The sequence below is a fragment of the Schistocerca serialis genome, chromosome 4 (genome assembly GCF_023864345.2).
Source record: "Schistocerca serialis cubense isolate TAMUIC-IGC-003099 chromosome 4, iqSchSeri2.2, whole genome shotgun sequence".
In the NCBI taxonomy this organism is placed as follows: Eukaryota; Metazoa; Arthropoda; class Insecta; order Orthoptera; family Acrididae; genus Schistocerca; species Schistocerca serialis.
The window spans coordinates 486,934,668-486,947,046 of NC_064641.1; the positions used below are offsets into that span (position 1 = coordinate 486,934,668).

The 12,379-nt window shown below is 37.3% G+C and overlaps 1 protein-coding gene across 3 annotated transcripts in view; it reads right to left on the reverse strand.

The window, feature by feature from the left end:
* Positions 1-12,379, reverse strand: part of LOC126475196 (phospholipid-transporting ATPase VD) — a 351,647-nt gene that overhangs the window by 68,835 nt on the left and 270,433 nt on the right. For 2 of the 3 annotated variants that reach the window (XM_050102846.1, XM_050102845.1), the window contains exons 7-8: positions 11,900-12,013; positions 3,580-3,690 (exon numbers count right to left, since the gene is read on the reverse strand). In XM_050102846.1, the coding sequence (XP_049958803.1) occupies positions 3,580-3,690; positions 11,900-12,013 (225 nt within the window). The remainder of the gene's footprint in view (positions 1-3,579; positions 3,691-11,899; positions 12,014-12,379) is intronic. The other variant, XM_050102848.1, reaches the window with a different exon arrangement.

The window sequence follows — 12,379 nt, forward strand, 5'->3', positions numbered from 1 at the left end:
AAAACTATCATACAGTTAAAAATTACTAATTTTCTACAGGTGTTTCCAAAGCATAACTAATGTAAACTGACTATTAAATTATAAATTGTTACTCCTACATTATCCACTTGCAAATAAATCATTTATGTTTATTGGTGAATGTATCATATTTACTCCCCAGACATCTTAAAATTATTGGTTGTGCCCAAACATTGTTTATTACTTAGCCGTTCCTTCCATTGCACCGAAATACACATGTCATATGATGCATACATTTTGCACAGGTTCGAGTACATGGCTAAACAGTGATTCAACACGATTGACCATCTTGCTTACTATGGCCAAACTAATCAGCTGATAGGGGGTAGGGTAAGAGGTTAACCTGCGTATCTTATAATTTGTAAGTATAACTGCAGTAACTTGTTGATCTGTAGTTGATACTAAATAGCATTCCTGATGTACTGCATTCCAACATATTTTATAATTGGATGGCAAAGAAAGTGCAAACACATGTGTAGCATTTCACCCTGTCAATGTGGTTGTGTCACATCTGAGTGCCAGTTCCTCTAACCACAGTATCTTAAGACATACTGCCGGGCTTTTGTTTACCGAGCGAATTGTAACAGGTATCTCTCTAAGGATGCATCAGTTTACAAAGACAAAGGAATGTTCACCACATTTTGATATTTCTGTCTCATTGGTGGCTCAGGCAGTTGGTTCATTTTCACACAACTTCCTCACCAATCTGTCTCTCAAAGTAGAAAAAAGGGTTCCATGAGCAAGTCTTACAGTGCAATTTGTTTAATAGCCCTGCTGAAATATTTGTCAAGCAGAAAGTGAAACAGAAAATATGGATATATTACTACTAGTGTGCTCTCTCATTTAGAACACTGTCTCAGAATCACCTATGTTGTCTGTACATAATGGAAATAAATTTGGCTGGTGAATGATGAATGCTTCACGCTGTAAAACAGCATTAATCACACACTTTATATTGGCCCCTCTCTAGTGAAAACTGGCTAACTTTGTGTCACTCTGAATTATTTACACTCGTAAATATTTTTACTTCCACCTAATAACAGCTTATAGTTTCCATAAGCAATATTAAGAATCACGTCAACAGTTATTTCACAGCAGTACAATTGCATTTTTGATTACTCAAACATTAAGGTGATGCTTGCTTTAGTGTCACTTCTACAACATTAACCTGTTACACACATGCCATGAGAGAAGGAGGTGAGTCTTGTCCCAGCAGTCAATGCAATATGAATTGATCATAAGCTTTTGTTCCCAGCATCCTCCACATAAGTGCTACATTGAAGTGCACATTTAGAACTAACAACTAAATATTTGATCTATCTACAAAAAAATACCACCTTCAAACAACAGTAAAATGTGAAAACAGAAGCTGTACTGCTGTCTAATTTACAATAATGACATTCTGATTTTTAGGGCAGATAAATAAATAAATCTGGAGCCATAAAGTTCAAGAAAGGGGGGTATCAAGTTCAGTAACCCAAGAAAGATAAAATATGGGCTCTCAATATAAATTACTTTGTCATTAACTCAGTGCCAGAGTTAGAGACCAATCAACACTGAAGTTTACTTCCTGTGCACACTATAATTAAATAATGTGTGTCTTTTTCCATTTACCATCACAATTCAGTTGTAAAATAGTTACATAATTTTCATTAATGTGAGTCCTATAGGCATCAATGAACCACAATATGTGCATGCAATGAAGACTCAGATGGACAAAGCAATCTGTGTCTGCACTGATATTTTACACACTAGTTGATGCCAATGTGGATAGTCTCAAAGTCTCTGGGACTGCTCCAATGGACTATATGGTGTGCCTGTAGTATCTGTTTGGCTACTCCTCTTTCTCTGTTGTCTACCCTTTTTGTTTTTTGGTCCTACACATAATTGACAGGAGCTAGTGATGGCTAGTTATCTTTCTGTATTACTTAACTACATACTAAGTGCTGCCACTAAATCCGAACCACGCCATACACTATCTCAGTCAAATTTGTGTTGCCTTATACCCACAGCAAAGTTCAAAATAACCTATCTTAAAACAATTCCAACTAAATACTTTTTTTAAAATTAAAAAAAAATAAAAACAGACAACTACATCACATTGATTAACTAACTGTTCTGGATAAATGAACCTCAATAAACATTGCTGTAACTACTGTATTTTGTGATTCTTGTTATTTATTTTAACTCAAGGCAAAATCTTTTGCATAAGATCTGCAGGTACATCCAAACTTGCAAAGTGACACAAATAATTAGCCTAAATAATCCCATTTGTTTTTAGTTATTTCTGAATCATAACGAATGTTAGCCATGCAGTACTTATAAGTCTTGAATAACCTTTCAGTGACCTAAAAAGCACACCACTAAATAACACATAGAATCATGATCCTAATTGTCTGCTCTAATGACCTTTGTACGGTTAAGCGTCTACCAAAATTACAATAATGAATTAGTACAGAAATGGAAGAAAACTTTGATGTTCACACCAGGCATGCATTATTTCACAATCAGTAACTAGTAAGTAACAAAAAAACCAAGCAGCTGTAATAAAAGTAGACTACACATCTGAACAAATTTCTCAAGTACTACAGATTCTGGCATTTTCTGGTCAGTAACAAGCTTGTCAATACATACGAAGCAGAAGCTCAATATTATGTTATAAATAATAATACTGATAGTTGGTGGAAAGTAGTGAAACTTCATGAAGTAGAGTATTGATAATTTTTAGGGACATATTCGGCATCTACATGAACTGTGACAGGATAAATGTTAAAACTGCACCTTTCAAAGCAGTTCTTACACTTACATGAGAGTTGAAGAGACAAGATCACGTACGTGGCATAGGAACCCATGAATAAGTCAGGTTTTAAGAGTAAGGGTATATAAACATCAGCATAAAAAACGCTCAAATCCAAACACCAGCTTTCGAGTTATGAGTTCCAATAAACTGTCAATATAAAATTAGCAGAAGCAGTGAAGGGCACAAAGACAATTTTATAATGAGCACTGGTAGGAGCATGTGGTATAAAGAAAGTAAAACTGTGGCCATCTAGAAATTAATAGACATGTGAGTGCAGTCTCTCTCTCTCTCTCTCTCTCTCTCTCTCTCTCTCTCAAAACACTCATTCATATGATATCCATTCATTTACTCACAAATTGTGTTTTGTAAATACTGCCATGGAGAATCTACAGTAAGATTTCAGTTGTAGTTAAATAAGCAGAAACAATACACACACACACACACACACACACACACACACACACACACACACACACACATGCAGATATTCGTGAATTTCTATGCCACCTTCTCTTGCCACTTTCCTTCTTTTATTTACAGCATTCAGTAGTGACTATTGGATTCTGACAGTGTCCACTTTTGTCACTGATTTGTTTTTTTAACTCTACTTCATGGCTTTTTATGTTTAATTTTTGCTAAGGTTCTTCAACAGATACAATCTAACACACAGATATATGATAGATTAGGACCCTCACACACATAACCAGGGAAGTCTACTTCTGAAGTTAGCAACTGCCATGTTCTGCCAAAATCTGACATACCATTAGTGGAATACCACAAACATGCTGTTCTTCCCCACTTAATATGTAGCCATGTGCCACTAGATTATCTCCAGTTCTGACTGAGTTTAACTTCAAATCTTCATGATGAACCTTAGGGAAAGAATTGTGCAATTAATTCAACAAATCTCTTTCTGCATATCTTAAAGGTTTAAAATCAGATGCCACTAATCAGTGGTTGTAAGTAGAAGAGAAACACACTGAAATGCACTAGTATTCCGGCTTCCTGCAGTCAAGATCTATAAAAACTGTCTCAGGTAATTTATTTATAGTGTAATAACATTCCAATATAGAATAAAATTAAATTAGGCTTATCACAAACATTTCAAGATTATACAGTGGTAATAAGGAGACAAACTTGCAGCAGAATTATTAAAAGGGCAAAGCAACAGCAGTAGCACCGCAATTGCAATTGCAGCTTACTTGCAAGCTTACGCAAAGCCCATATTATTTGCACTCACAATTTGATGAGTCTGCTAAAGCAGATAAACCCAGGATCTGGTTCTCAAGAAATAAGTAGTAGGAAACTTAAAAGAACAGTGTCAAATGTGCTAAACATCATGGCATCATCTGATCTAGTTACTGGTGTCAGGAGAGGGAGCAAGGAAGACTGGCATAGACCACATGCTCAGATTGGAGAAGGAATGGGAAGGAAACTGGCACAATCTTTCAAAGGAATTACACTGTCATCTGCATTAATGAGTTAGGGAAATCATGAAAAACTTAAATCAGGATGGACAAATGGGGATTTAAACCACTGTGTCAGAAATATTGCTACCAACTGCATATAAAACAACCAAAAAATTAATACTTTATTACCAGTAGATGAGATTCCTGAACATTTCTATGGATTTTGTGAAGCAGTCTGTTTGTATATAAACATGTTGAAATTTAACAGCTCTGGTTATAACAGCAATGATTTAATACGCTATTTCTATTTATGAAGCATCTATGACCAAAGGAGGGAAATGAGGCACTATCACTAAAGATAAGAGAAAGTTGCAAGATGAAGTTACCACCAATCTAAATCAGAATGAGATACATCAAAATAAACAATAAAAAACACTGCATGTGGAAGTCACAATTCAGATAAATGTATTCCAATATGAATTGTGAAATGGGTTTAACCGTCTCATTACATACATTTGAAACCCATTTCATATGCATATCAGAGACAAGTCTGAAATATACAGTTGCAATAATTTTCACATTAATAAATTAATAATTAATACAACACTGACAGGATATTTCTATCAACAGCTATGTATACTTAGTGAGATATGTAACAAGCTTTTTGCAGCTCATTCTACCTTCATCCCCTCCTTATGAGCCAGGACTTACAGTTTTAGGTGGTGGGTGGGAAGCATGAAGATTTGTTTCTTGTGTTGTGTTTGGACAAACTGGCTTCCATCAATTATACAAAGATATAATGATTTCATAAATGAACAATGGAAAGTCCAGGTTTGAATATCAACAGTATTATGAAAAGGACAGACTGCTACTCAGTGTAAAGGTGACACACTGGGGTGCAGAAAGACACAATGAAAAGACTGTTACACACCGAGCTTTCACCCAAAGTCTTTTTCAGAAAAGGAAAGAAAACACACATACATTTCCACAAGCAGGCACACCCAATCACACATAACTGCTATCTTCGAACGCAGCTGCAATCTACCCTTTTCGTAATATTGTTAAATTCATAAATATGTATGGGGAAGTTAAAATGAGTAGGTTCCTAAATAATGAGTGATACTGTTGTTTATTATGTGCAATGAAAATATTCCGAATTATTTTTCTCTCTGTCTTTAGCATCTGCACTACATTAGTGATTTCTCCCCCCCCCCCCTCCCCCCCCCCCCCTCTCGCTCCCTCAAAAAAATACCATACCCAATTAATGGAGTCAAAATAACTTGTCTATGCTACCTTTTGCGTGTCTGTGTCATTTGCAGTTGGTAATGCTTGCACTGCAAATAAAAGTTGCTGCATATGTTAGCTAAGTAATCAATGTATGCCTGCGAGTTCAAATTTTTATCCAAATTTAATCCTTAGAATTTGACTGTGTCAGTTTCTTCTTTACCCTATTTGTTGAGGATCATTTAAATCTGTTCACATTTTGAATGTCTGGATTTTAGCTGCATCATGCGAGTCTCAGATACATTAAGATTCTACGCATTTAGCTAAAAACCCACTTTCTAAGGTAATGAGAAAACTGATCACTGATTAAGGAGTTTTTCTGCATCCTGCTTTTCAACCAACACAAAACTATCATCCAAAATGTAAGTGACGGATAACGTATATTTAATGGTAAATCAAAAACATAGAAAATAAACAAGACTGGGCATAGTGTGAAGGCTTCAGGCACAACTTGAGATATTATCTTTCAGTCTGGGTAATATTTTGCCTCATTTAAAGTAATGCTAACACTTTGCTTTCTGTTCCCTAAGTAGGATTTAAGTCACTGTAATGCACTTCTCCTAATGCTACACTTGTCAAATTTGTATACAAGCAAGGCGTGGTTTACAGAATTTAAAGTCTATATGATGTCACAGATGATTCCTGCAACCTTATTGTTCTTGTCTAATACTGTGTTTATTTTCTCAAAAAATTGTTGATTGCATTCATGGTATTTTTCCCCAGTTGAAAATTGAACTAACCGTTAGGGTAATGGAATATTTTCCAGTGAAGTTTTGGATTTTAGCAACTTCCTAAAATGAACTACAATTACTACTAGAACTGAGGCAGAATGATAATTTCTCATGGCGTCTCTTGATCCTTTCCTAAAAAGTGATTTAACTTCAGCACACATCAGTACTTCTGGGAAGGAGCTCTTTTCAAAACATTGATTAATTACTTGCACTAGTACGTTTGATTTTATGTTGGGCACTGATTTAATAACTTTATTGGGTATTCCATCCCAATCTGAAGAATTTTTGTTTTTTAATTCTAAGATTCCATTTTATACATCCTTCATGGAAACTTTTTAAAATTTTGTACAATGTTTGGAATTTTCACTAAGACCAAAGGGATTGATTTTGTTGTGATAATATGTTACACTGACATCAGACTTTGCTACATGTATAAGGAACTAGCCAAGTATCTGGCATTGCCCGGGTATACATTTATTACAATTCTATTAGTGCATCTCCTCCTATCCCCTTTGTTCATGCACCTCCTCTCTGTTCATCTCGTCTTCCTCCCCCCCTCCCCCCTTCCCCGTCCACCACCTCAACCCCTCCCTGTCTTTCTCCTCTTGTCACTCTTTCTGTCCATCTGCTACTCCCCCTCTCTCTGTTTATCTCTTCCTCCCCTTTCCCTCTACACATTAACACTCCCGCCCCAATAGCAGCTTGCTGGTACCAACACATCTGAAACTGATCCAGGGGTTTAGGAGAAGCTTTCTAGCTGCTGCTTTGCCAGCGTACATGTCACACACATTTAATACATTTCACACGTAACTGTATACATATTTCACCCACAACGCTATCGAATTTCATCCTGCCGTTTCAGTTTTATGCAGCTCAATATCAATGACATCGTATCTCCTGAACTGTGTGTCATACAATGAAATACCTTTCAGGTACATTCAGTGGCATACGTGAATACAATCTGCAAATTTTGTATAGGTTGTCAGAGATAAAAAGTTTTATAAAGGTTTCAAATCATGTGTAATTTCATTGCAAGCTACTAAGCACTCTCATTCTCAAGTAATGGATGAATAAAGTCTGGGTATTTGCGTGTTGTGGGCTACACTCCTTTTTCACCCCTACCAGTGACCCTTTTACAGATAGGTGGTTCTTATCCCCACAAGGATGCTCTCCAGACAGTAAATGATATGTGCACCAAGTCTGGTTGAAATTGGTGCAGTGGTTTAGGATGAGGTATGAAACATACACACATACATACATTGCTTCATTTGTGACAGTACATGACTGTACTTTGAGCTGGTACCTCAGATAAAAAAAATGGATAAAGGACATTTTAAGGTGTCTAAATGTTTAAAAAAAGAACCCCCCCCCCCCCCTGCACCCCCAAAGATCACAATACTGGAACCTCTCTTCTTACAAATCAAGTGCTGCATACATACATTCATTTTTATAATATGTATGGACTCGTGCAAGCACTCCGAGATTTGAGTTGGGCTCACAATACCATTTCCATCAAGGCTAATTTTTTAAATTTCTTTGTGATAGACTTCAACACTTAATTCATATTGACTTACTGCCTAAAATGCCTTTATCTTATTTTTATAGCTTAAAATTATGCTGTTATATGCTAATTGTTCAGCTGCCTTGATAACCCTTTTAAATATAATTTTATACAGTCTAGCATATTCAGTTAAATCAGTATTTCTATCACACGTTACTATGCTAAATGCGTGGTGCGTAGTCGTGGTCATAGTCAAGTGTCGTTGCCTTTAGACCGTTGGTTCCAGGTTCAATTCCCGGTCGGTCTGGAGAATTTCTTCTCTCATGGACTGAGTGTTTGTGTTGTCCTAATTATTTCATCTTGTCTTTACCAACGGGCAGTCACCAAAGTGGTATCAACCATAAACACCTGCACCAGGTGGTTGAACAACCTCTGATAGGATATCCCAGCCAATAATGTTATACAATCATTTTGTTTTAGGGAGCTGGAAAGCAAAATGCAGGCTACTCAGCAAATGATGCGGCTGATGCAAGTAAGCCATATTGTAAAAAGAATTGACTCTAAATAAGTTCAATGATTGGAAAGGAGTAACGAACACACACAAATAAAAACCATTCAAACTGCTACAGTAAAATGAGTTAACAAAATCAGAGCCATTAAGCTTGCCCATTTTGATAATGCACACATGTTAGCACTGAGATTCTCGATGAGTTATTGGTTTTGAACTCAAGTGTAACTGGAGGCCATAACAACATATGGAAATTTTATAGTGAGACAGAATCGATGAAACGTCAGGTCAGAGCATATGGAATAGATTTACAAATGTGTAAGCAAAGGCTTCTTAAGTAATGAAACACAATATAGTGTCCTCAATGGTGAGTGTTCACTAGACGCAAGGGTATAAGCAGGAGAGGGAAGTGTGATAGGACCGCTCTTGTTCTCTACATACATAAATGACATGACCGGTTGGGTGAGCAGTTATATATGACTGTTTGCTGATGATGTAGTAGTAGACAGGAAGGTATTGTCATGGTGTTACTGTAGAAGTATACAGAAAGACAGAGAGAATTTCTATATGTGTGATGAACAACAGCTTATTCAGAATGAAGAAAAATATTATATTAATGCAGATGGGTAGGAAAAACAATCTTGTGATGTATACAGTTGGGTGCCACTTGACAGTCACTATTATTAAATATATAGTTGTGACATTGCAAAGTAGTTTGGGATGGAGAGAGCACGTAAGGACATCAGCAAGGAAGGCGAATGGCTAACCTAGATTTTTTTTAAAGAAGGTGTAGCTCATCTACAAAAGAGACAGCATATATAACACTTGCGTGATCCATTCTTGAATACTGCTTGAGTGTTTCGCGTGCCCACCATGTCAAATTAAATGAAGACGTTGAAGCAATTCAGGAGCATGCTGTCATTTGTTAACATTACTTTCAAACAACATGCGAGAGCTATAGATATGTTTCTTGAATATGGGAATCCCTGGAGGAAAGATGATCTTTTTATGAAACATTATTGGGATATATGTAAATTGTGGTGATGAGTGAAAATGTGTGCTGGACTGGGATTCCAACCCGGGATATCCTGCTTACTTGGCACTTGTGTTGACCGTTACACCATCCGGATACAGTGTTTATCTCAAACGCACATACTATTAAGCACACTCCCCAGTTGATCCAAATTCCTATCTAGTGCCACCTATCCCTAGTCCTTGTCCATGTCCTCCATGCTTGCTAATTTTAGATTTCTGTTGGAGTTCGAATGATACTGTGCGTAATTGATTCACCTCGATGGGCAACGAATCCTCAAACTTCAGTGTGGATGACAGTGACATTCGACCTCCGCATAAAGTCCCAATCCAGCCAATATCATTAGTTCCTTCCCTTTCCTTTCCTTTATCCCCCCTCCACCTTCAATTAACACAATACGTATCGCAGCTGTAGGTTCCACGTGGTGTCTACTTTCAGACATATACAGAAGAACAGACACCATGCATTCATGTAACTGTTGGAACAGTTTACAGAACAGGCACTCGCAGCTGACTGCAGAACAGTTCTACTGGTTCCAACATATATTTGTCACAAGGACCGCAAATACTAGGATAAGAGAAATTAGGGTTTGTGCGGAGGCTCATAGATAGTCTTCCTACCTCACTCTCAACTAGTAGTGGAACATGGTACCCTACATCATAACTATATGGTGACTTATGGAATATGCGTGTAAATGTAGATGTAGATTGATGTACACTAGGAAAAATTTCAGACCTAATACCAAACCCTGGACGATGACTGATACTATTCATACTTGTTTCCTTTATGGCCCAAGACACAAGAGCAAAACCACAGCACTACCCTAGATAGAAATTTAGTCTGCTAAGCTTGGCAAGCAAAATTTTTCAGCCCACAATATAAATATCTTTGCTAAAATCTAAAAAACATGAGGTAATCCCTCTTCTTTGTCCATTTATCAGTCCTTTACTACTACTGAAGGAAATGTTGTTATGATGTTTTTGGAAACTATGTCGAGGCAGTGGCTTCCTTTGAGAGTGGTTTCACAAGTCCACACTTCTATGCCACTGGGAAAACATTTGCAATCAACAAATGGTTGAAGATATTTGTTATTGTGGGCAGTAGTGAAGCAATAAAGAATATAGTTGCTGAAGATGAATAAAATACTAAAAGTCATAAAAAAACCTTGGTCCTTTGGGCTGGCGTGCTATCATTTCCTGTAGATAAGCATCTAATATCAGACTGTCCCCATAACCTCCATCCAATAGTTACCCTTCCTCCATCCTACCACTCCTCCCAATTCAATCTCTGTGTAACCTTCAGCACGCACTGCTCCCCACTGGCTCCGACACCCAAGCATCACATGCCTAGCCTCTGCACCTGCCACTCCTCCCCCTTCCACATTCCTAGGTGACAAGCTGGCCGTCTCCCTCTGAGCCACTAGCCACCAACCTCTCCGTTCTGCCTCCTGCCTCTCTCACCCTCTACCCACCCAATCTGCTGCAGCTCCCATCTCAATCTAGCCCACCCATCGCCATCGAAATGCAGCTTTAGTGCTGTGTTTCGAGCTGGTGTCATGTTGGTGTGTGTGTGTGTGTGTGTGTGTGTGTGTGTGTGTGTGTGTGTGTGTGGGCGCGCGCGCGTGCGTGTGCGTGCGCGAGCTCACCCACTTGAATGTGCGTACTCTAGGTCAAGAATGGATTATTCCAAAAGCTAGCCAGTTTTTTTTCTTTTTTGTGTGTGCCTCTCGATGACTCAGCACTACTACTGCTTTTCAGTGAGTGATCTCCTTTTGCTCCTGAAGACTTACGTTCTTGCCAGAACTTTTGTACAAATTAATCAAGTTTTCTTTTTGAATTTCTGAAAATGCAACTTCTTTGTTTGAGAACATCTTTTGCATACACCAAAACAAACATATAGGATAATACGAACAACACAACGCAACACATCATAAATGAAGTATTCAAAATCCTCGAAACTTGGAGTCATAGTTACAAGATATGGACACAATCCTTCATCACTCATTTCAGAAAGTGCAGAAAAATTACTGGACATGGTGTGTTGTTAATGCTCCATATGATACAGCTATCTACATTTTTATTACCTCCCCACCTAACCAGCCACTACTTCTACTTTTTTTGGGTGTGTTATCATCCACAGTTAATTTACTATATCAAATTATGGTACAGTTTTCTCAATGGCTCTACTATCCTATACAAGGAATATCTACATATGTAACTTTCTCTTCTGTTACCACTTAACATTACTTCACCATTAGATATGGAAGAAATATGTCTGAAACTTGAAGAGATGTGCACAGCATTCCATTATTATGCAGATATACACTTTCTAGGTGCACAGCACATGCCTAATGATGAAGACATTGTTGAAATTAGCTTCAAAATAATGTGAATAAAATGTTATTCTATGCAATAACAGTGCATTAGCTGATGTCCCCACCTCTTCAACAGAACAGAAGATGAAAGATTAAGAAGTTTCTACTTAATGTATTCTCATTTGGTCAAAGATGTCAATGGTAAAATAAATGAACAGTAAAAATTCTAATTTTCATTTGTAATATCATGATTATGATTGTAATAACAGTAAACAGAGACAAAATGCATTGTGTGACATACCTGAATGTTTTCTGGTGGTGGATGATTGTAATCTATGCCACCAACAGTACAACGCCTAAATATCATCTTGTTCTCAGTGAGTGTTCCTGTTTTATCTGAAAAAATGTATTGAACCTGTAAAAAAGTTAGGCAGTGATTTAGTAATGAATGCATTGTTGTTCTACCTGTGATGTTTGATTTTAAGAATAGTCGCACATATTTGCAATCAATAATACAGAACAGGGAGTGCTAGTCACTTAGCAACTGAAAGAGAATATGAGTGGAATGATGAAATAAAAGGAGAGAAATGGACTCAGGCTGTGAAGATGTGAGAACGAATTCAAGTCACAGAACCACACTATCATGGGTCACATTCTGTGTGTTAGTCAGCTTTGTTTTAACGGAATTTTATTGGTCTATAAAAAAAGGACTTCCCACTAAGAAAGCCGGATTACATATTCTGTCACCAGACTTGCTTGTGTATCAACATGACGTCCATTT